The 24,714-nt window shown below is 44.3% G+C and overlaps 3 protein-coding genes across 5 annotated transcripts in view; 1 reads left to right on the forward strand and 2 right to left on the reverse strand.

Annotated features, from left to right (window-relative positions):
* Positions 1–4,579, forward strand: part of pum3 (pumilio RNA-binding family member 3) — a 9,287-nt gene extending 4,708 nt beyond the window's left edge. For both annotated transcript variants that reach the window (XM_040197120.2, XM_040197118.2), the window contains exons 7-18: positions 266–332; positions 447–621; positions 779–882; positions 1,329–1,407; positions 1,618–1,716; positions 2,114–2,167; positions 2,276–2,356; positions 2,467–2,609; positions 2,882–3,104; positions 3,179–3,266; positions 3,554–3,644; positions 4,090–4,579. In XM_040197120.2, the coding sequence (XP_040053054.1) occupies positions 266–332; positions 447–621; positions 779–882; positions 1,329–1,407; positions 1,618–1,716; positions 2,114–2,167; positions 2,276–2,356; positions 2,467–2,609; positions 2,882–3,104; positions 3,179–3,266; positions 3,554–3,644; positions 4,090–4,219 (1,334 nt within the window). In that variant the 3' untranslated portion in view covers positions 4,220–4,579. The remainder of the gene's footprint in view (positions 1–265; positions 333–446; positions 622–778; positions 883–1,328; positions 1,408–1,617; positions 1,717–2,113; positions 2,168–2,275; positions 2,357–2,466; positions 2,610–2,881; positions 3,105–3,178; positions 3,267–3,553; positions 3,645–4,089) is intronic.
* On the reverse strand, positions 4,088–9,946 carry kcnv2a (potassium channel, subfamily V, member 2a). Its single transcript, XM_040197121.2, has 9 exons — positions 9,517–9,946; positions 8,790–8,927; positions 8,139–8,317; positions 7,863–8,034; positions 6,897–7,088; positions 6,491–6,745; positions 6,306–6,422; positions 5,586–5,711; positions 4,088–5,385 (listed from the first exon to the last, which is right to left on the reverse strand). Exons 1-9 carry the CDS (start codon positions 9,652–9,654, stop codon positions 5,095–5,097), a joined length of 1,608 nt encoding a protein of 535 aa, XP_040053055.1. The 5' UTR covers positions 9,655–9,946; the 3' UTR covers positions 4,088–5,094.
* A 1,042-nt stretch (positions 9,947–10,988) lies between these two features.
* The window catches only part of vldlr (very low density lipoprotein receptor), a 31,176-nt gene continuing 17,450 nt past the window's right edge, over positions 10,989–24,714 (reverse strand). Inside the window, exons 9-20 of one of the 2 annotated variants that reach the window (XM_040197116.2) lie at positions 23,962–24,081; positions 22,588–22,713; positions 21,765–21,936; positions 21,025–21,249; positions 20,823–20,941; positions 20,137–20,276; positions 19,054–19,195; positions 18,530–18,679; positions 15,304–15,363; positions 13,442–13,519; positions 13,051–13,220; positions 10,989–12,038 (exon numbers count right to left, since the gene is read on the reverse strand). In XM_040197116.2, coding sequence (XP_040053050.2) covers positions 12,003–12,038; positions 13,051–13,220; positions 13,442–13,519; positions 15,304–15,363; positions 18,530–18,679; positions 19,054–19,195; positions 20,137–20,276; positions 20,823–20,941; positions 21,025–21,249; positions 21,765–21,936; positions 22,588–22,713; positions 23,962–24,081 — 1,538 coding nt within the window. In that variant the 3' untranslated portion in view covers positions 10,989–12,002. The remainder of the gene's footprint in view (positions 12,039–13,050; positions 13,221–13,441; positions 13,520–15,303; positions 15,364–18,529; positions 18,680–19,053; positions 19,196–20,136; positions 20,277–20,822; positions 20,942–21,024; positions 21,250–21,764; positions 21,937–22,587; positions 22,714–23,961; positions 24,082–24,714) is intronic. The other variant, XM_040197117.2, reaches the window with a different exon arrangement.

A 24,714-nucleotide genomic window follows, 5' to 3' on the forward strand; every position in this document is an offset into this window, starting at 1 on the left:
GTTTCTTAACTGGAGATTTCAAGTGTCTGGTATAGTTTAAGGAGAGGTTGCAGGTTTTGGGAAGGAGTGAGGCAAACATGAGGGATTTTATCTGCAACGACATCGTTTAGCTTTATTCCTGTCAAGCAGCGTCTGAGACATGAATGTGATGGCTGGAAGATCCATAGCTGACATACAGTCCAACTCCTAGTTTTCTACCTTCGCTGTATGTGTGGAGCAGCCAATCGACAAACATAAATTCTGGGTTCTTTGTTGTCTCCCACAGATGATGTCATCAATTTGTGTAAGTCAAAGTACGGCAAACACGTGGTGAAAAAGCTGCTGATGTACGGGTGAGTCCGCTCGGATTGCTGTCTGCTGCTTCTCGCGTTCAGCAGACGTCTGTGTTCAAATCAGACAAAGATTTGGTCCAATTAAACGATATAGGTGTGATGTGATTTACGCAGGAACAAGGAGCTGGTGGGGCTTGTGATGCTAACATTCAAAGGTCACGTGCGGCAGATGCTTCGCCACGCCGTGGCCTCGTCCGTCATCGAGTACGCCTACAACGACAAAGCCGTCCTCGCGCAGAGACTCATGCTCACCGAGGGGCTGTACGGGAACACCTTCACCGTCTGCAGGGTACGTGCACAAATACGCCTGAGCCAGATTACACACCACGTTTTTAGACACTTTACCTAATGACTGTGTATTGGATCAGCTGCTGTTACGTGTGTGTGTGTAATAAATGCTGCTGACTGACCGATTGCTGTGGACGCTTCTCTGCCTGTGCGTCCAGTCTTCTGTATGCAACACCATCGAGAAAGTCGCAGAGGCGAACCCGGACAAGCTGAAAAACATCATCGACGACATGAAGCAGATCCTCACGCCCATGGCTCAGAAGTAAGGCGAGAAAACAAATGTCAAATCTGCTTTGATCAAGTTCAACGTTTTTGTTAATTTCTTGGAGAAGTTAAACGTGTTGAGAAACTGTACACAATTTTATTTTTATTTATTTATTATTCCCTATTGTATCGGGATGATCGTTATTGTATTCTTTAAGGTTTTTTCCACTACCGATGCTAAACCGATACTTTTATTTTTTTTAAAAACACACGACAACAATTGATGAAATGAAAGTTTTTTTTATTATTGCCAAGTCAAATTTTTTAACTATAAAGAAAGAAAACAACTTCACAACTTCGGCCCAGGCACCAAAATCTGCGTTCGTATAGGAGCTGGTACCAATATGGCACTCAGTACCAACCCTACTATTGTATGAGATGTCATTCGCTTCACTGTGTAGAATTGTTATTCATGCAGCTACAACCTTTGTTGTTGTATTTCAGAGAACAAGTGATCAAACACTCACTGGTCCACAAAGTCTTCCTGGATTACTTCCAGTTTGCACCCGACAAACCGAGAGCGGTAAGAAGCTCTTTATCATCCTGTGACATGTCGCATTATATAAATATTTCAGGAGTAAGCCATTTATCTGGTAATGCTTTAAAGAAGCTAAAGTGTGCCGTAAAAATACATCTGGTTTAATTTGTCTGAAGACAAATATGACATGATGTGGATACATGAAGTGCTGACACGTGTCTTCTCTTTGATTTGTGTTTGTTCGGATGTGAGCAGGAAATGATTGAGTCTATCAGAGAGTCTGTCGTCTACATGGCTCACACACACGATGGAGCACGAGTGGCAATGCACTGTTTCTGGCACGGGACAGCCAAGGTGCGTGTACACACACACACACACGCCGACCTCCATGTGGATCTCTAGTCGGTGGTAAATGTAGATGACTGAAGCAAATGATTGCTTTGCTTTCTGTGTAGGAAAATGTCTTTCTTGGCAGTGGCCACGTGTGACAGGATGTTTTGAGCTGTATTCTAGCGGCCAAATTCTCGTGCACGGATCCAGCTTTCTGCATCCGTCTCTTTCTGCTGCATTTCTTTGCAGAAAGCCTTGAATAGATATTTCTTCACTTTCCGGTTTGAAAAAATTGCCATGTTTCGTCAAACTGTCAAAAAAATCCAAAAGAACCATCAACACAATTCATTGTGGGAAAAATATCACTGTATAATTTGTAAACTTGTTCTTTCAAAGGTGTAATACATATTTTGTGTTTCAGGACAGAAAAGTCATCATTAAAACTATGAAGACTTACATGTTGAAATTTGCCACGGTGAGTTCTCAATGCTGCTCCTTTCCTTCATAACAGAAACACGCTTTCAGTACTTAATGGTAATTATTTAGAGGAAAGGTCTGAATCCAGCATGTCCTTCGCTCACAGGGCGAATTCGGTCACCTGGTTCTTCTCGCCATGTTCGACTGCGTGGACGACACCAAGCTTGTCAAGCAGGCCGTGCTCTCAGTAAGTCTTGATTTGTCCTTTGATTCCCGCCGATGGTCCTGGTGATTGAAATCACAAGGATTCAGAAAATCAAACACCGTGTGAGAAAAGTTCTCGTCTCACCTGTTCAGGAGATCCTGGCGTCTCTGGATGAGGTAATCGGTAATAAATATGGTAAGAAGGTTTTGCTGTACTTGCTGAGTCCCAGAGACCCCGCCCACCTGCTGCCCGAGATCATCAAGGTGCTGCAGCAAGGAGACGGAAACGCCCACAGGTAACAGCGTTTGTGTTCATAGACTCAATACTCTGATGTTTTGCCCCCCCAAAAAATAAAAATTCTGTTGAGTTTTGCAATTACATATTTTTGGACGCTTTGAGCACATCAAACCACGTGCCATCTAGTTAAGAGAAGACCTCTCATTGGCAAATATCTCCCAACAAGCCAAATGTACAGTGAGCTGAATGAAAGCTTCTTGAAGGAAGAACATGGATCATTTAGCAGAGGGGGATTTTTATTTAAGGTCCGCTCCGTTTTCCTCTCATTAGTAAAAAAGACATGAAAGTTCGGAGGAAGGAGCTGCTGGAAGTCGTCTCCCCCCCGCTGCTGGAGCATCTCCGTGACAATGCTGCGACCATGGTGACGGACAAGGCCTCCAGCGTCCCCATTAGTGACATCCTGGCGTCGGCCTGCGGCGACCTGCGGCCCGCCATGACGGCCGTGGCTCAGCTGGCCAATCACGAGTTGGCACCAGGAGGGGTCGATGGACAGGTACAGTGTGTGTCACTAATGTAATCCAACAAAAAGAGCCGTTCTTCACTCCCGGGTTTTGGTTTCTGCTGCAGCTTCACATGGCGGAGCATCCGGCTGGACACCTGGTGCTGAAATGGCTCATAGAGCAGGACATGACTCTGGCTGAGGCCGGCAAGGAAGGTACGTTTAGTGGTCGTCATGAGCAGGGCTCTGTTAGCATGCTGTGAGAATAAACAGAGACTCGCAGGAAATAACTATGTACTTCTGTTGGAAAATTAGAATCATGGACACTGGAAGTGTTGTTCAAGAGCTTGTGTGCCACACACACACAAATGAGATGTGTGAAATGATTTAATCACCACTGGAGGGCATCAACCAACATCAGTGACGTTTTCAACATACACCATAATGTAAAGAAATCCAAGTGGAGTCATAACGCTGTCCGTCTCTCCCTCACTTTGTCTCAGAGCGGTTCAGCAGGATCTTGTTGGACACAGTGGGAACCGACATTCTGAAGACCTGGGTCAGAGTCAATAGAGGAGCCATGGTGCTCTGTAGGTCAGTGTGAGCGCACATACACACACACCTGTTACATCAAGGATCAGTTCACCCAAACTACAAGCCCATCGGTTAATACTGTTACATTTTGGGTTAATGCGGAACCATAAGAGCGTTAAAGCTCAAACTATCTGCATGGAGAGCTGCCATTAAGGGGGAGAACCATCGTCCGTGGCAAGGAATTGCCTCTTTTAGTGAATGTACATTAACTGAGAAATCAGAATTTAATGCCCTTTGTCATCCATCAGTCTGCCTTGCTAGCATTAATGCCATAATTTGAACAAACCTTTCTGCACCATCCCTTCAGTTGAAAAGGGTAAGATTAAACATGGACGTGCCACCAAATAAAGGAAGTTATCTGCTTAGCGTTGCACTGGCCAAACTCAAACATTAAAATCACTGGTTGAAGGATGCATCATTTTAATATCTGTTTATCTGTGCACAGCATGCTGAACAGCTACGACAAGTCTGTGGCCGCAGAAGTGAAGGCGGCGCTGGCGTCCATCAAATCGGAACTGAGCAGCATCAGCAACAACAAAGGAGCTGAAATTCTGCTGGAGAATCTGAACAAGTAGACTTTTTGATTGGCAAACAGACTTATTATGTCAAAAGGCGCCATTTCCTGTGCAGGAGGGGGGTCTTTCTCCCCAGAAAACGGGAACATTTTCCCGAAGTGGATGCACCATCGCCAAGTCTGTCCCTGATGGAGAAATGGACGGGCATTTGAGTAATGACACATTGGAGGTGATGCCTCGTATGACAGCAACAATACAGTGTAATTCCTTCAATGAAACGTAATATTTTAACAAATAAAACATTGCTATGACTAAATACAACTACGTTTTCCCCGTGAGTGAAATGGCCTGGGCAGTTATTTCAATTCTTTTGTACCGTTCTGTGATTGCATCAAATGCTGAATTAAATTTTGACTAAAACTTGCCTGTTCCAGTCTTCATGCTAAGCCAACTCATAACTGGTATTCAAGGACTAATGGAACTCTTTGCAAGGCAGCCGCACGTCGTCTCCAGATCAACATGCTGTTTATCATAGCAGAGCCCATAAAACCATTAATCCTGTGAAACGGAGGACTTGGTATTAGCACTTCTGCTCGGGGATGCAATCGGTCCAATATTTGCTCTTGAGTCCTGGCTTATGAGCTTTGTCGCCTGTTGGCCGGAGGAAGAGTAGAGGTCAGTGCGACAGCTTTATTATAGATTGACACGAATATAAGGATAACTATATAGCTTAAGTATGACAGGAAAGACATCTTTTTTTTCAATCTTCTCCACAGCCCACAGATTCATTCACTCCCCTTACATTAAAATAGTTCCAGAGCGTTGGGGACAAACCGCTGACTGCGCGGTGTCCACGTGTTGAAACGACCTACAGAATGTTACAGGTATTGTCCTGATCGCCTCCCTGACAAACCACCACAGCAGACTTTGTGAAGCTACGACCTGCTGCGCTGCAGGCGGGATGTCTTCGGCTGAGCGGCGTCCTCGTAGCACTCGGCCAGCCTCTTGGCGGCCCTCTTGGTGAAGTGCATCTTCCCGCGGGCCTTGGTGACGGCGGCGTACTCGTGGGACTTGAGCTTGGTGTAGTAGTCGGAGAACTTATTGTAGAGGATGGAGATGGGCATCCCGTTGAGGATGACGCCGAAGGAGATGCAGGCGAAGGCGAAGACGCGGCCCAGGCTGGTCTCGGGGATGACGTCGCCGTAGCCCACTGTGGAAATACTCACCTGAAGAGACACAACCAGAAAATACTTAATATAACCCAAGGCTACTCAGTCAGATTATCTACTATAGTACTTGTCTAATTCACAGGCTCCTGAAGTTCGTGTCAGGCAACAGTTCATGTCTAAGAAACATTTTTATTGATACATTTGCACTGTAGATGTTGAAGCCACAACGACTTCTGTGTGTGTGCGTGCACACTCACTGCGGCCCACCACCACGCGTGCGGCATGGAGGTGAAGTTGGTGTTGTACACGTCGTGCTCCACCGTGTACACCATGGCGGAGAACATGAAGATGCCCATGGCGATGAAGAGCAGCAAACAGCCCACCTGAACCCAAACGAAATACATTTCCCCGTCAGCAAGCGTGAGGCCGTCGGGCCCCTGGGACGCAGGTTGTGTGCGATGCATGTAATGGTCAAATATGTTATAACATTGTCTTGTGCTGAACCCGTGTCTCAAGTGTCCGAATTTGAGGACGTGCAAAGGGCAGCATGATAGAAAATGTTAGTTTGCAGCAATACAAAGGACTTGTTCGTGGCCTCGGTTCATATGTTATTTGGTACGAAAGTTTTCAAATCCACGTTTCTACTTTGTGTCAATTAATTATAATTTGCACCTGCTACTGAGGATGATCTTGCTGTGTGTGTCTTACCCTCATCTTAACCGTGGTTTGCAGCTTCTCGTACCTGCCACTGAGGATGTCCTTCACATGTGTATAAAAACTCAGCGTTTTTACTGCTCGGAGACGCCATTTACACCGAACGCTGAAATACGTACTTGTGTGTTCGACCTCCTGCTCATGTAATCTTTTTCTCTTCTACATAAATGTTAACTTTTTGACTTTAATTAATCAACGTGTTGCGATCCTTCTCATCAACCAACTCGGGGGGATCGGAGATCCACATGCACGCACGCACGCACCTGGTGGTAGCACTGTCTCAGCGTGAAGCCGAAGGCTCGGAGGCCCGTTGAGTGACGAGCCAGCTTCAAGATCCGGAAGATCCGCATCAGACGCATGATCCTCAGAACCTGACCCAGCTGGAGAAAAGACATACCGTTGTAGTCATCTCATCCCAGCCTCCCCCTCTGTCACCCCCACCTCTTACCTTTCCAACACGTGACACGGCCTCGATGTCCCCCGAGTGCAGGTGCATGTCTTTGTCCTCGAAGCACTCCAGCATCAGCTGCAGGTAGTGCGGCAGGATGGCGACCAGGTCGACGGTGTTCAGCACGCTGCGTGCGAAGCACTTCAGTTCGGGGGTGGAAACCAGGCGCAGCAGGTACTCCAGGGTGAAGAAGCTGATGCAGAACGACTCCACGTTCTCGCCGTAGAACCGGCTGCTGAGCTCGCCCGACGCCGTCTGCAGGAGTGAAACAAAGTTAGTGGATGTTGGATTTGAAAAGCCTTGATTCGGCCCAGTGAACTCAGAGAGATCATCATTATCCTCCATGTTTTTACACATTTTCTTTTGATTTAGTTGTATAATGGCATGGTGTACTTGTAATACCCACCTTGTACTGCATCTCCTCCACCGTGTTGAGCGTCATGGTGACCAGCGAGACCAGCACGAACATGGAGGAGGCGACCGCCATCACCTTGGCGGTGACGGAGGAGAACGGGTTCTCCATCATGTTCCAGATGTTCCTCCGGGTCGGCCCGAAGGCCAAGCCATCAAACAGCACCTCGTTCTCCTCCATCTCCAGCTGGACCACACGCAGCAGAAATGCATCTCATTCAGAGTAACAAACAGGAGAAACACGTCAAGATATAAATACATTAGTTTACTACTAATGCCAATCACGGACAATTCCGCTTTTTGAAGGACAGACGGACCAAATGTCTGGATCACAAACTATGACGGAGAGAACGGAGCAGGATGGAAACTGGTACGGCAAACTGCATCAGAGTGGGACCTCTGCGATGGAAACATCTGTCTAAATCTGTATCTGTGCCAAGGAAAGGATTGCTCGCCGCTCTCCATCTGTCGAGACGCCGCAGCAGAGCAGTGATTTGTAATGTAGGGCAGCCAGAAGATTACTTACAAAATCTCACAGGTACAAAAGCATTAACGGCTGCACCACTGAAGCTGGATGGGCATCATTCTTATTGTTTTGTTGCTTTATTACTGGGATGTTTGTTTTAATTAAGTATCAGACTTGTTTGTTGAAACACTTATAGAATAATATTAATTCTAAGGGGATCGTGAAATACCAAGAGGCATTTTACGACGAACCCTCATTAATTCCAGCAACGTCCTTTAGTCTTTTTTTATTCTAATCAAATTTTTCAATTAAGCAATCTGAAGACAAAAGGGTTTTAGAGGTCAATGATAATGTTTCAAACACTGTTGTTCCTCAACTGAGGTTTCGGCCTTTCCTCAGATCAATAATAATTCAGAGACCTGGAATCTGGATACAACTCTCATTGTTTTCTATCCTCCCTCACAAGCCTATTTCCGAAACACATTTAGGAAAAACCTCTGCTATGAGCTCGCTCTGGATCTTCAGCTGCTCGTTGAGCTCATCCTGCCTCTCTTCGAAGGAGATGCGGCAGCAGCGCTGGCTGTTTCGGATTCGGACTCCCCAGTAGTTTATCTCCTCTAGGAAGTTGTGGGGACACAAGTCGTCTTTAATGCACAACACTCCGGTCCTGATGGGGAGGACAGAGACACACGGGAACGCAGCCCAGAATTATTAGTCATATGAAGGAGACGGAAAATCCCCTCTACTCTCATCTCGCATTTCATTTTTAACCTGTAGAAGTTGAAGATGTTGTGGAAGACTTTTGGGTCCCTGTCAAAGAAGAACTCATTGCTCTGGACGACGTAGTCGTCACAAAGGTCCAGCTTCCTGCTGTGGTCCGTGTACGTGGCCAACTGGCCGATGCGCGTCTTGGGGTACTTGGCTGCTAACCTGTAGGGCAAGTAGTACACCTGGAGGAGAGGCAAACACGAGGGAGTAAGCGGGGACCTCATGAAGGTCAACGACATATTTACAATAGAAATGAACCTCTTGGAGCACAATGTCTTACTGGTTTATTACTGGTTTAGTTCGACCATCAGCGACACGTGTAATGAATTTACAAAAGCAGACGTTCACCTCCAAGACGCTGAATAGCTACATCGTAAAAGTAGGAGCGATGCAAATAAAATTGCAGCTGTAACACGTACTGCCAGCAGGGGGCGCACAACTTAAGCAATATGTTTCTAAGCCTGTCGGAGACGACTTCCACGCATCAACATCCAAAGGCCTTTAACTGCGGGTGCTGTTGCATCACTTTCCCACAGGTGGCGCTGGTCAGCAGGCGTAGAACCGATGTGAAAGTGATGGAGCAGCGGCCCCTGGTGGAGAATGTGCAGCGCGCTAATGTGAACGAGTTGCAATAAAAACATTTTAAAAAGTTACCGTTCCTCCCACGTTGATGTTGAGAGTGAAGTGTTTTTGCGGAGAGAGCAGCAGGCGGGAGGGAGACACGGGCAATTGGTCCTCCAGCTCCTCGCTTTCGTACTCGGCATACATGTCGTAGATGTCTCTGCCCAGATCCTTCACAAACAACACAACACGACGATGAATTAAGCACTTCAAGATTGTGTACAAGGTGAACTAGACAACATAAAACAGGTATCAAATCAAGCAGAAAACAGCAGCGAAACTGGGATTAAGATGTATGTGAAAAGTGGATGACTCATTTTATGCATATATATATTATGTACAAATAATATAATAATATGAGACCTATGGATAAAGATCATTAATAAAGAAAAAACATTTAAATACCTAGTCTATGATCAACGTACATTACATTTTTTTATAGCATTTTCAATAATTGTTTTACATATTATGTAAATAGTTAATGAACCACGAAAAGTAAAGCTTTCACGTCTTTGCAAATATGTGAATTTGCTGATTAAGTTTTTTTTTGGGATTGGCTCTGCAACATCAACCAACGATAACATTGATATGTTGAATTACATTAATTTCCTGACTTACCCATAACCACTAGCGGCCTGATCCCAACCTGAAAACTCCAAACCAAGTCACCCCACTGAGAAATCATTTACGTTATGCCGTGCGTTTCCACGTTTTGTAGTCAGACTGACGTCCTCTACGTTGAAGGAATGAAATGTCTGACCTGCATGGAGTTCCATGGCTTAACAAAGGCGTTGGTGAAGTGCAGATAGTCGGCCGCGTCTTGGGCGGATTGATCCGGGCCTCCTGCCTTGTAGCCCGGGAACAAACTCCTGCTCCGGGCTCGGATGTGGGTCAGCATGGCTCGCTCGCTCCCGGGTCTCAAATCAAACCGCTGGAAGACACGTCCTCGCAACCCTCGACACTATCTCAGACGTCCATCGCTGGTAGTTTACACACACACACACACACACACACACAAGACAGTGGAGAAGGACTTAAGTGTTTAAACGTTTCCTTGCCTGTTCACTAAAAAAACAATGTCAACATCAGTACAGCTGACACACACACACACACACACACACACACACACACACACAGTAATAAGGTAGGGAAGGATTCTGGTCCTCTAATGCAGCCGACTGAGATGATGTGGGAGCTTATCCTCTTACGTCCATCTCTTGACCTCCTGCTCTCCTCCCACGTGTCATAATTTAGTCTGCTCATCCCGGACTCAAACTGATGGTTTCATTTGGTTTCTTTAACAAAAGGAACACAAAAAAAAAAGTCTACAGCCATGTGAACTGCTTTGCTCAAAGCCGTAAGCAGAACAATTAGCGAACAGAGTAATGGTGAAGATATTAAGGACGACAATAGGTTTTATTGAGGCCTTCTGAAGTGTTTCTAGTTGTCATTTGAAGAGCAGCAAGTACCTGATGTGCAGTAGTTATTACATCATAGGTGATCTATTGTGTGGCACAATAGAGAGATTTAAATTAAATCTCCAGTGAGCACAACAGCCGGTGCGGACAGCAGGTTCTTATTGACAAACTGTTGGTGCAGCTCATTTGATAGATTTGTTGGAGTCCCGTAGAATAATTTAACTATTTACGACTGAAGTTAAAAGAAAAAAAGAAAAAGGTTCCATCAGGAGAATCTGTTGCTCTTCAGGTCAGTGGCAACGGGGAGGGTTTTGTTGGAACACATTGTGTTCTAAATGAGAAAGCCCTCACTAAAGGGAAGAGGCCTGCACACTCTGTACATTTTAATCTCAACTGCAGTCCTTACGGTTTATGTTTTGTGATCCACTGCGCGCACAGAGGAACTTTCAGTCACATAAGCGCCGCTGATAACAGCGGCATTGCTCGTTCGGCTTTCTGGATGGTTTTAAATAGTTGTCTTTAACGCATTAAATGAGAATGTAACATGGACATTTAAAATACCCCAGACACCTTGTACTGCAGCTTATCCATGGTGTCCAGCATCATGCACCAAAATCTGGTGTGTAGCATCTTTGAACATCTGCAAAGCGACATTACCAAGAAAAAAAATAAAGCGATAATTCTAAAAATGAACAAATTTTAGCTCACTTAATTTCTGAACAATATTTTCCTTTATTAGACTCAACCTAAAAACTGGTGCATGTCACAGTGTTTCATAAAGAGACTCAACACATGGATGAGGAAGACAAAAAAGTTTAACAACGTTGTAGATTAAGTTTTAATTTCAAATGTCAAACTAGTTTCTTCACAGATACAGAGCTTTGAAGTTTCAATCGTATTCCCCTCACTGTACAAGGCTAGAAAAAGTCCACAGCAACAGCACAAACATACAAAATACTGTTCCTTTTACCAAATTCAGTTTAAGCTTTTTTGTTTAAATACCTCTCAACTCAGACCGTGGTACGAGGCCCAACATAGCAAAAAAACAAAAACTGATTAAAGTCAAATGTATACAATCTTATTTACACAAGGAACATTTGATCAAAGTGCATTGAGGAGTCCTGATTGACGGTCATATCTGAGGGATTGTGGGCAATATATACACGTTTACAAATGCTGTAACCATGGCAATCCTTACGCAGCTTCTATAAATATAATTATAATAAAAAAAACTGTCTAATAAGCTTGTAAGAATGCACTCCATGAAGTACTGTTGGAAAGAAAGAGTGCAAAACGTAGATCAATTATATCCATGACATTACTGCCAAATACATGACAAAAAACATAAATAGTGGACAGTTTCCACTCCTGGCCCTTTTCACACGTCAGGTGTGATGACGTCCCAGATCCCGTTTCACGTTCCTGCCCAGCAGAGCCGATCCGTTAGACGCAGGGTGTGTCTGTCGCCCAGTGAGGATCAAATGCACCGGGTTACACGCAACGGTCGTGAAAAGATGGCGAATGACTCCTTTGAGAAGACTGGAGGGGGGTGGGGGGGCAGACTGACAGCAAATACCCCAACATTTGCAAACAAAAAAACACCTTTAACAGTTATGGCCACGTAATTCATTGTAGTAGTCACATTATAAATAACATTTCCTCAAGTCATCCTCTCCACAGATAATGACATAATGCACTTCAGAAGGCATGTGGTCGGAGTGTAAGGGCTGCTGCAACGGACAACCGTCGGCATGGGAACAAGGCGATGCCATCCAACGCTACGAGTCGCCGTAAAAAGAAAGAATCCTTTAATCATAATCCTAGACGATCATGATAAATCGTCCTCTGTGCTCACTATCGAGATCTGGAGAAAGAGGGAAAGGAGAGAAAGGTTCATTCAAATGTCTGTACATGTAATCATGTTCAAAGTGAAAACACCTCTACATTTTAAATCAAACAGGTCGCATCTTGGCTGTTACAGCTTCATAAACAACGAGTCCATGTTACGCTCAGTCTGGATTTACATTCATCTGTAATCCATGTGCACTCAATGCTCTAAGGATTACTAGGTCAAGAGGGGGGGGTGGGAGTAGAGGTCACTGACATTCTGTCTCAATCATCTGGGCTATAACATGATTGAAACTACAGTTGGAAATACTGCCTTAAATTAGTCAAAACATATTCCCCTAAACTCCAGTTCCTCTGGGAGTGTTACATGAAGCCTCTTAAACGGTGCCCTTTCCTTTGTTTAGACTAATGTCACACTAGTTGCTTTCATGGTACAACACGTATGCAGTAAAGTTATTCACTCAAGGCTTGAACAGTTAGTAAAATACAAAAACAGACAACGCTGAAAGGAATGTTCTTCTGAAAGCGCACAAAACTAAACCGATTCAACTGCGTAATGACAAATCCACACGGCACCCGTGTGAATGTTGACAATTACTGGAAAGGCGCCATTGGCTTTTCCATTCCTAAAAAAAATAAAGCATCTGGTCATCCTCCAATAACGTTATTACAGTAATTTTCTTGTGTTCAAAAGATTTCACTTTTAAAAAAAGTGCATGAATTCCCTAAAAAGCTCAAAGAATAGTGACTAAGGAGCTACTAGGATATCTAGTTTGGTAGCTAACGGCAACCATTCTAGATCAAAATCCCTTAAAACATCCTAAGGAAAACCATATGGTAATATTTTAAATGGTTTAGTGTAACTGGCCACCGATGTTACTTATCAAAACAAGCGCTCCTTACATCACTGAAGAACGTGCGGCATGATTTCGGCGCGTACGGCTCCAACTGAGCGTTTTTGGGATCAGCACATGGGACCGACGAGTCTTTAAAACACGACGCAATGCGCTACAAGGTCGGCCACTCACCGCAGGGTAGGTGTGACCCACGTTGGCGCCGTGCCGGGTGATGTCAATGTTGAGGTCTTCTTCTGTGGTTTTCAGGTAGACTGGGTTGTCAAAGTTCATGCTCTTCTGGTTCCTCAGCTGCCAGTTCCTCCACATCAGGTAGCCGCCGCCCGCCGCCATCGCCAGCAGCACTGAGCAGAACCAGAGGGACACAAGCGCCGTCAGATACTCTGCAACAGTTCCAGCGCTGACAGGCGGGTGTGTGGTTCCCACATTAAGGAGTGTGCGATGAGCCTGGTAAATGGATTTGCTGAAGGGGCTCTAGTTAAATTAACACAACTGCTTTTACAGATCACACATGGTACCCATGTTGGTGAAAGTGTGTGTGTGTGTGTGTGGGGCTTGTACGCACAGACGGGCAGTATGGCCCAGGCAGCAGCAGACTCTCTGGCTGTGGAGTCCACCTGGATCGACGTGCCCACGTTGGACTCTGAGACAAAAAAGAAACCAAATGTTTAGTCACAAGTTGGACAGAAGTGCTGATCTAAAAAGGCCTCAAGGGAAGGACTTCTATCTGAGGGGAGACAATGGTCGGGATCCATCACTCTTGTATCCACCAAGAAGAGTGATAATATATATTAAGTGAATATAGCAAACATCGGAACCAGATATGGTCAGCGGGACGCAGCCTTAGGGTGTTTGGCTGTCAGCGGCGAGTGAGTGACACGACTTGCAAACAGCTCGGCTGAAAGACTCCAGGACAAAAGATAAAACACGGAGTTTGTGAACTCTCGTTCTTCCTGCCAAGTGGAGGCTGATGTCATCAACATGCAAACTACAAAATGTTACTGCGTTCCAAGAAGCTGCTTTGCCTCGGTTTCTATTGGCAACAAGTCCAACGTGGAGCCTCAAACCAGTAACATTTTATCAGTCCAAATTCTATCCTCCCTTGTTAGAGAATTGAAGCCACTAAGAAAAAAACTCATACCTACAAGGCCTGTAGCCTTGGTAAAATATTGCATGGGGCGGAGTAACACACATTTGCTTTTCTAGTGAGAATTTCCAGCAGCAAGTCTGTGCATGCGGGACCAAGTTAAATAAAGCACCATTGTTTAGTGTGTGTGTGTGTGTGTGTGCGCACACACACACACACACGTACAGGAACCAGTCACCCAGTGCGGCTATGGAGTCTTTGACCATTGAGATGTAGGCACAAGATCATCAGTTCTAATAGAGAATTTATTTTGCTCCTCTTCACATACAAATCTGAGTGTGTGCAGTAATTTAAATTTATATCCACGGTGGAACTTGGTGGGGGTTTGTACTTCCTAGCGTTGGCCACTAGGTGGTGCTCTCCTTGCAGACAAACAGTCGCTGAGTTTAAGGCTGGACTGGGGATTAATATCCAGAATGTCGTCATCAACTCACAAACATGCTCAACACACCGTGCAGATGCATCCAAGAGACTGAGCGGAGAAACATTTCACCGCCAACTTTGCTTCAACAAGGAAAACAACGTAAAACTAACCTAATTTAAGTCATAAGTGCTGTAATCCGAAGCAAACAACGACGCCGCGAACCTTGTGTTGCTTATTAGGGGCCCTTTTCATGAGTAATTTACCAGCGGCTCTTTTCATAGTGAGAAGTAGGGTTTATTCTAGAAATCAGACTTTAAAACTAGTCTGAAACGTTAGCAGCGTCAAGGCTTTCCACAACACATTGAGGTGAGCAACATGAAGCCATATTCTCCTTTCATGGCACATTTTTGCAGAAAAACAAAAACCGGTAAATGTAGGCTGAGCAACAAGGACACACGGTTATGAAACAAGAGCACACAGCTGCGACGTACAGCCAGTTAGAAGCATGCAAAGTTAGAAACGAGGCTGAAGACATTCAGCAATAACAGACCGAAGGATAGTTTGAATAGAACAATACCTTCAAAAACAAAAGTTAAATTCAGTCTGAGAAGACTTCAATAATTGATCAAGAACTGCAACATATATGAATGTGCGTCATAACAACAAAGCAGACTGGAGTCATTTCAGAAACCCAAGACAGGAAAAATCATTCAAGCCAGAATATTAAAAGCTGTAAACTTTACTGTCAGCGTGATAAGAAACAGAAATGTTCAGCAACCATCAGCCAGAAGAGGACAGATTATCCGTTTAATAAGCAAACAGAAAAACGCCTGATTCGACGGTAGGCAAGGAGGAGAGTTTTAATTCTTAAACAAAGCCCAACATGCTTCAGAGAGTCAGCAGCCGACGGTTTTACCTGGAGGGGGGTGCGTCAGAGCTTTCCCATCATCCTTTGAGGGACCTTTGGTAGAATGTTCTGTCACAGAGAGCCAAGAGTCATGCATTTGAAAACTGAACAAGCTACAGAAGTTGCCCCATTTTTTTTAAACCTCACAAATTAGACCAGATCTCAGGAGACTAGCTAGTAAATAAACGCGGGATCCATCGCTGTTCAGCGAGGAGGCAGCATTCAATGAGCGAAGACACAAGACCTACATTTCTAACGCCATCGACAACATGCACACACAGGAGGAGCTTCATGTTGTGACGAGCGTCCTGGTTTTCCTGTAGTCAGTTAAATCCAGCCGGAGGTGAACAAAAGCTATAAAAGAGAGAGGCCGACATTCAGAAGGAATCTAGCAGGTCTAAACCGCATCGATCCCAGCGTCTCCGTCCTCTGCAGCAACTATAAAAGCCTCACAGGCCAAACAATGCAGCCTTGATCAGTGTGTTTACTGTGAAATCACAAGGCCGTTAGGTCTCCTGCGGAGAAGTGAATGAGCCTACAGTAAGAATAATGCACAATCTAAAGCCTCTTTCTACAGGAACAAATGGTGACAATAGTTAGGTAAGAGATACTAAATTAGCACGTCCTCTTCAATTTAAGATTATATGCCTTTTTTATTATACATTGTAAGAACTTTAAAGAAATGAATGCAGAGCAGAAGTTGTTTGTTGTCCTGCACCTTAAGCTAGCAAATATTGAGGGGAAACAACCTAGAAAAGAAATTACAAGCAGAATAAAACTGATCAAATAATGGATGGTGCAGGTTTGAAAAGTTAGTGTAAAAAAAGACTGAGAATAATGAACAAAAGCAAGGAAACAAAACCTCCCCGGCTGCCTCTAAAGACTCATTTCAATCCCTCCACGCTGGTTCCAGGTTCAACCTCTCAAGTGAACAGCACTGCTCTTTACTTTCTTCAGCTAACAAGATTAGAGGCGGCCAAAGCTGCAACTGCACAATGCTCTACAGTTCCCATTCGCTTCAGCTCCAACGGGATAAATATGTCAGCTGGGGGTCTAGTAAAGCGCGCCGAGCACTTTGGCTCCGGCCCAACTGGGGAGCAAGGTGGAGCACATTGAGCCGGTGACAGGTTCCCTTCTTTAACCCTTCCCACACTAGTCTCACATTCAAAAACAGGTGTAAACACAGCTGGAGAAGGCAAAGAGACACCTTTTCAGAGATTGCATGAATCAACATGCTCAGAAACACCCTTGAGCTAAATGCATGCACTCTCACACACAGCACCATTTCATACAGCTTGCAAGTATCTTTATTCCTGCAGAGAAGAAGAAAGTGGTACATTCGGATATTCCAGCAGCAGTAAAAAGCCTTGAGGCAGCTCCAGATTGCCAACCAGCCCGTGAGGAGGCGAGTCAGGCTAAAAGGGGACTTCATGCAGACCAGCGATGGCGCCCAGGGCAACGGCTAAGGAGCTGGAAATCCTGATTGGTGCAGAGAGTGAGGCGTTCCCTACTCGTGTTTGTTTTAAAACGTGCAAATACGTCTGCCGCTGTGGTCAAAGACATACAATGAACATTTTTTACTTCACTCGTGTTTACACTCTAGCACAAGCCCACGCAACGTCTGAGGAAAGCCAGTCTGAAGCATACGGAATTCCACACACTTTTAGAACTCGTGTCCCTTTACCCAGCAGGGACGCCGCTTAGAAAAGCTAGAAACTCAGGCAGTCCAAGAATACAAAAGAAAAACAAGTTTATTCTTAAATCAACTGGCATCGTGTTAAGGAAAATGCCATTGCGTGTTTCAAAATGAAGCTTCTCTTTAGAATTCAGAACAACGAAACATTCGTTTCTCAGTAAACAGTCTGCTTCTTAAAAGTAAGCCCACAAGTTGTACTTGTTATTTTAAATAAGTAAGAAGTGTCAGGGAGTTTCTTGACCGAGACTTCTTAGAAGTGTTGGAGGAAAAGTGAAGAGGATAACCAGGCAGACTCCCATTGAGGAGGAACAGAGTTTCCAAGGAGATGTTCCAGTACTTGTTATACGCCGGTGTCTCTGCAGTTTGAGTCCAATTAGGAGAGCATGTGCACTGAATTCAGCTGTCAGGTTCCAATGTGATGCTGCTTCACTATGAAAAGGCTAATCTTTGGGAGGGCGGAGAGGAGGAGTGGATTAGGGAGGGAGCAAGGTTTCCCAGCAACCGTTGTATATCAGGAGAAAGAAGTGATGTAAAAAATAGTAATTTGTCACTTCTCACCTCAACGTGTTTTGATAAATACCTTGTATCAAGTTATTCAATGTCAACAGAAGTAAATCTTCATGCATTAATCGATGCCCCTGTAAACCGACTGGTCCATAAGGATAAAGGCTTCCTGGTTATGCATGCAAGAGTTTCTGAACAACGCGTTTAGCCCCCATTCACACGGCGGTTTGTACTCCCATCCCCCTCATACCAAAGAAATTGAAGGCAGCTCAGACTAAAAGAACCACAAGACGGTGCCGAACAAAGCCCAATGAGCATCAACCTAAAGGGGAACTCGGACACTGAAAAGCTGCATCTGAGATGTGGACAAGCACCGGGTCGACAGCGATGCACTCTGTATTCGTGGTATGACAGCTGAACACAGACAGCTGGGTCAGCGGCTAACATGGATACAGAAAGAAGACGCGACTGGCAGAGGAAACACACACACACACACGCTTCAGCAGCTGAGAAACAAAGGGGAGCAAGTGAGAATAAGTCTTTTGTTGCATCAAAGCAAGTTTAAACCAAAGAGGCGCAATTAATTCAGTTTCCCACAAATCATTGTGTGTTTTGGGGATGAGAATGCTCCCTTTGAGTTTATTAAAATCGATTCTTTAAGAGGCATATTTGAGACCAGCAGCACAGTAAAGGGAAGACAAAGCAGAGCGGAATGCACAGTAGTTATTGCACGTTGAGCAGCTCGTGGTCTATGGCGCAACTGGTGGTTTAAAATGCTAGTTAGTCCTAAATAAATTTTAAAAAGTTGTATAAAGTAAAATATAAAAAGCCAGCAAAAGGGAAATTAGAGATTTGTTCAATGGATCATTGCCAATTCTTAGAAACCTTAAAGTATGGGCTATTTAAACAGTTATTATAGCAACCAGTCTAAATGCCAGAAGAAATAATCAAATGTTGCAGCGCCGTGGGTCCCGATTCGGATGAAAACCTTGCATAAATAGATAAATCATTTCACCAGCGTGGGCTGTGACTCACCGGGTCTGCAGCGGTGGCCGTCAGCAGCCAGCTCCTGACCTTCTGGACACACACAGGTGTATTTGGGGGAGTGTTTGTTGATTTGCGGTGCAGGCAGACACATGTAGCTACAGCCTCCGTTTTCACCCTTCTCGGCACACCAGTTCGTGCCTGCACAAAAAGGAACATTAGCTTGGATTATTTGGGCAAGAATATGTTAGAAAATAGGCAATCAAGAAAAAAGTCATTTGTTTGAAGCCAGTGCCTGGATGGGTCGATATGTGATGGCAAGTCACAATATCAGGGTGTTTAGGCGATAATAGATCAGTGGCTAGTAGTCAATAATGGCTGATTACTGTACCGTGGGTCAATTAGAAATTTCTGATTCACTTTCTCGTCATTAAATCAGCAGCAGATTTAAAAAAAAAAGACGACGCCAGGGTGCTCTGGTGTTGCCACCTGCAGGACGTCGATTAAGACCTTCCAACTCAATATTCACTCTGTTCCCCCCCCCTCAGATCATTCCCCTGCCCCCAGGTTCTTACCCGAGAGCTGGATCAGCTCGTGGTACACGATGATGTCCTGGGGGTCATTCAGGTTGCTGGCCAGCGTCACCACGTCAGAGCCTGTGAACTTGTTTGCGCCGTAAATGGCTTTATTTTCACCATCTGTCCAGAAGACTCGATCCTGAAGACAAATACAATGTTCCCATTGATCGCTAGAATCTACTCAGCTGGAACTTGCTCGATGGAAGTAATTATGAAACTGGGCCAAAAAACAACAACAACAACATTTTACCATAATGGCCAATTAAGAAAAACCTTAAACAATCTCCCATCGCTCATACGCATCAACACCAATTGGTTTGACCAACCAAGGTATTGTTGCCGTGGAAACTGAGCAGTGCGACATAATACAGATGGAAATACTAAGGCTGTAACTGTATTCATGAACAGTCGATCCATATCATATTCAAAAAATTGACTCGTTAGAAGTTAGTTTTAATTAGCTGGAAATTGAAATGTTTTAATAGTCGCTGTATAAGGTTTGGTTAAAATTGTGCACTACCATAAGAATCTTCCCGCATGTGAATACATTTCTGAGCGAGGAAGCGATTTTCTATGAGTGGGTGGAGGTGAGACAATACAGCCACATATCCATCAGAGGGATTTAAAAGATGGGGGATCTATGAATAGCCAGGTTTAAAGATGCGAGCCACAAAGATGAGCATGCTTTACCTCGCTGTGTTCTCCTAGAGCACAAATTAAGCTATTCTGAATGTCGTCTTAAGGACGCGCTGAAAAGTGAATGCGTGTTCATAAGCAGAGATCACGAAGGACACCGAAACACACCACACATGGCTGAGAGGACAACGGACATGCAGACTATGATTAGTGTTGTATTTATGGGGCAAAAGCTGATTGAAACACAGCGGTTGTGTGGCTGTACCAACACGCCTGCACATTTATGCTGCAGAAAAGAGCGACTGGGCAAGTAAAAAAAACATTACTGTTTCATAGAGGCTGCCAGTGTGTGTGTGCGCAGTAACGCCGCTTCTTATTCTACTCAATTGTTAATCAGTTTAAAAAAATAAAGTGAATAAAAAGACTACATTGTGGCAATGTTACCTCAAACACAGTGAGAGCGAAGGGATGCGCCAGGTATTCTGGAGACTGCAGTACTTTGTTCCTGTTGTCTCCGTTCAGGTCGACGCTACAGAGCATGTGAAGCTTTGAGTCGACCCAGTACAACCGGCCTTTGATCAGATCTAGGGAGGAAGATAAAGCGTTAAAACAAAACGACACATCAGAAGAGGCAAGACTGAGACTTAATGATAACCGAAGGGAGGATTGTAAATGGGAAGACCGGGAGTGTGAGACAGAATAATTACTCAAGGAAAGAAAGCAGTGATGCAAGGGGTGAAGCCCAAATGGACATTGAATACAAGTACGTTGACAGGAAATGAGACGAGGGAGTTGAAGATTAAAGAACACGTCGGCGTTGCTATGGCTACGCAGAGAGTTGTGGCGATGAATGGTACAATTTAAAAAACAAAGTTAAGGTTTGTCCTCATTTTAGTCGCTGCAGTAGATTGAAGGTGCAGTTGAAACAAAGGATGTGAAGTAATTTGAGGGGCAGATTGAAGTCAAACACTAAAGACTGTTTAGTGTATGTTAGTATCAGTCCAACTGCAAAGAAAGTCATATAAAGTAGCTGAACAAGCAGCTACAAGATAAAAGGAACAGTTCTTGGATGGAACAGCAGTGAATAAAACGTGTGCTTTGGTGTGGAAACACTTTGAGCGTGGTCCTACCCAGGGTGATGCCATTGGGCCACTGGATGTCCGTCGCCACCAGAACCTGTCTGTCCACTCCGTTCATACCAGATTTTTCAATCTTAGCAGGCTCGCCCCAGTCGGACCAGTATAGAAACCTGCGGTACAAACAAACAGCGCTGTAGATCTACAGTGGCCATTGAAATTACAGGCTTTGACCCCGCAGCGACCTTCCACCCACCCGGACAGCGGATCCACAGCGATCGATGCCGGCTCTTTGAGGCCTTTGCTGAACAGAAGTTTCTGCTTGGTTCCGTTGAAGTTGGCTACAGAAATAGTTTTGGTGCCGAGATCAGACCAGTAGACGTTTTTATAGATCCAGTCGACGGCGATGCCAACGGGAGTCTGGACGTTGTCAATCACTTTATTGTGGGTGCCGACGTCCCCGCGTTTGTCCAGCACAGTGCTGTAAGAAAACAGACATTACTACACTGAAATATTTCCTAAAGTTTCTGCCTCACCTCAAAAGTATCCAACAGGACTTTAAACTAGTTCAGGATATGTGATTAATGCATCGGTCACCAGTAAGATTTGCTAATTAGCGATAACCGTACAAGCACAGCTGAGGCTGATTGAAATATCAGTAGTTTTGCAGGTATTTTGAGAATTAAAATATTGACCTGATTGCCGTTGATTAAGTCACAGAATGATCAAATTCATCCACATGGAGCCATAGAGATGTGTACCAAAGATCATATTAGCCATCTTAAATATGTTGTGTCATGTCACAAGGTAAATTAAACCATTGACATCCTAAATGAAGAGTCTGGAGATTAGCAAAGCCACGAGGGATCATCTGTACTATAATTTGGGATATTTCTATACGGTAACCCTTTGTGTTTCACTGCTCTCAGGCCAGCAGGTGTCTACCGCCTTAGAAAACAGATATTAAACTGTAAAACCTGCGCGTGTTTGCTCTACCTATATACGGCCCTCTGGCCCAGGTCGGCCCAGAAGATCATCTGCTGATTGAAGTCTGCATCCAGAGCCACGGTGTTCCTCTGCTGCTCCACAATCTGAGTGTACTCCTTCCTCTCGAGACCCAGGCGGCGGATGTCTCTGCGGTTTGTGAAGATCAGGCAGGGTTCCTTCCCTGAGGACATGAGGTCGAAGTTTAATATCAAGGAAAAAAATGAATAAATAAAATAAAAACCACTGAGAAGGTCAAGCGGGCTTCAAGATGCAACTCGTTCTCACGGAGACAGTCACAACTTTTAGATGTGATCCCCAGGCGAGAAGATCTACAGCGGCTGAACTACTAGATCTTTCTGACGACATTTAAATGCATTCCATCATTTAAAAATACACTCTAGATATGAGGTTTATTTCTGCAAATTTCTCACATTGACTTTTCCATATTTTCAAAGCAGTTTTTAGAATATGAACTATTATCTCAAGCTTAACTCCTTTGAGTATGAAGCCGGTAGCAATATACAAGAATATTTCTACTAAATACACAATTTGCCGTTTCCTCCGTTACTCAAGTGTACGTTTTTGATAAGATGCTCATTCAGATCTCCCTCAAATACTCATCCACATTTTAACAGAAATGTAAATCTGTGAAATACAGCAGCCCAGGTTTTAATCGCTTTCAGTTCGAAGACACATTATGTTTTGTCTACCTACCATTACCCATTATAAAAAGGCGTATCAATATATTTTTGTACCATATAATTTGGATCTTTTTGAAGCCTGCGACAAACCAAAAGCAATTTATAGTCCTTTCAGGCAGAAATTGTCTCACCGACAGCTTTGCAGACGCCGGTTGTCGGATCCATCTGGTAGCCGTTGTGACATTCGCACTTGTATCCGCCCTTCAGGTTGATGCAGATCTGACTGCAGATGCCGGGATTCAGACACTCATTGATGTCTGCACACGGAGAGAAACCGAAGACGAGGATGAAGGAGAAAACCGAGGGAACACAGCTGGTGTCCAACATGTCAAATTATCGGGTCTGCTCAAATTGACCCATTCGGTCATCACAGCTTTCATGCAGAGAAAGATCTATTGAACACTAAAGCGGCCCAGGGGTGTGGTGTTATCATGGTTGCCTCACATCAAGAAGTGCTGGGTTCTACTCCGCACAGTGGCCTTTCTGTGTGAGGAGCGCATGTTCTCAGTGTGGGTTCTCCGGCTTCCTCACAGTCCAATGAAATGCTCTGGGGGTTCGATCGCCGACTCCAAATGGCCTCTAGGTGTGTGGATGGGAATTGTGTTTTTCAGCCCTGCAATTGACTGGCGACCAATGCAGGGTTTACTCCGGATTGACTGAAGGATCAGCGGCTTTGTAGAGGACAACATGCCAGAGATGCTTATTGGAGGAAATTGTGAGCCAACGGTGATTGCTTGCCACCATCGCTCTTTAGCAACAAGCTGCTCCCCGTAGAAAATACACGTTTGAGGGAGTTTAACTAATTAGTCTATACCTGGGATTAGATTGTGTGAATCATTCCAGACGGGAGATGCACATGCCCAATATCCAAAGCAATGCTTCAAGCAAACACTGGCTCAATAACAAAACGGTCAGACAAGTGCCAACAGGATTTGTACTTCAGAACAAACATAAAAACATTGCAACCACAATCCTTGTGAAGCCAGAAGTGCAAAACAATGTACAAGCAAGTGAGAACCAGTCCTCAGTACAGCAGACGCTGCCGGTTGGATGGGATTTCTAAGCAAGACAAATATAATGTAGCTTCAGCCTCCCAAATCCAGTTTCTTTTCAAAACATCCAGAACTTAGGTTTGAATAATGTTTATCAGTTTGATCGTTTATTATAATTGGGGTTTATGGCCACTTTGAAACAAAAGCACAGTGAGCAACCATTTGTAAATATATAAAATTAAGGAGAGTGGTGTTCTGAATCCCACTAAACTGTGTTCACAAGTAAGCCAAAAGGTAAACATACCAAATGAATAAACTACTGAACGAAAGAATCAAAACATGCGTCAAGTTCCACTTGTGATCACTAAAGACTCATTTTAAAAGCAAAGTGTGAACCACTTAATCAGCACCAGGCGGCTGATGTTTTGTTCATAATGCAAACAAATCTTTCAGTAAGGTCACAATAATGCAAAGTTACCCATAAATATCCAGATACACATAAAGACCACCTACCGCCGCAGGTCTTGTGGTCAATGAGCTGAAGTCCAGGTGTGCAGTCACACTCAAAACCAATCGCCATGTCTTTGCAGATGTGAGAGCAGCCGCCGTTGTTCAGGAGACACTCGTTGTGATCTGAAGCGCAGGAAGGAAACTGCTTAGTTGCAGCGGAAACTGTCAAGCAACACAAACTCAACACAAACTGGGGACCATCTTCAACAGTCCAGTCAGATACACATTAACAGTGAGAGAGACTGACAGGGCGCAACAGATTGGAAAGTAACGAGAGCGATAATACAGGGATGAGGTGTGGGTTAAAGAGTTAACATTTTATGTCTCAATAAGAGTCAGAACAATTACATTTATTCTCTACCAAGATGCATAATTTTAGTCGGTGGCCATTTCCTTTAACAAGGAAGAGAAAGCAGCCAGTGCAAATATTTTAAAGTCAACACATCACCATCAGACAACAATTCACTTAGAAATCAAATAATTTTGCCATTTGATTCATTAAATTGTTAATTTACATAATATATCACTAATTTCCTGTGATTGAACTGCAGTACCATTTAGATTTAGTTTGGTATTCAGATAGTGGAACGCATTATCACTTCACTTCTTGCGTTTATGAAAGAATTCTTAAGTATTATTAGTTAGGATTAGCTGAACTTTATATCAAAATCAGAGTAAAGCAAACAAGACTTCCAGGTATGGACACTTTCATGCCCAATGAGAAAGGACATTAGGACCAACTGAAAGGCAAGTTGT

Source organism: Gasterosteus aculeatus, chromosome 14 (genome assembly GCF_964276395.1).
Source record: "Gasterosteus aculeatus chromosome 14, fGasAcu3.hap1.1, whole genome shotgun sequence".
NCBI lineage: Eukaryota > Metazoa > Chordata > Actinopteri > Perciformes > Gasterosteidae > Gasterosteus > Gasterosteus aculeatus.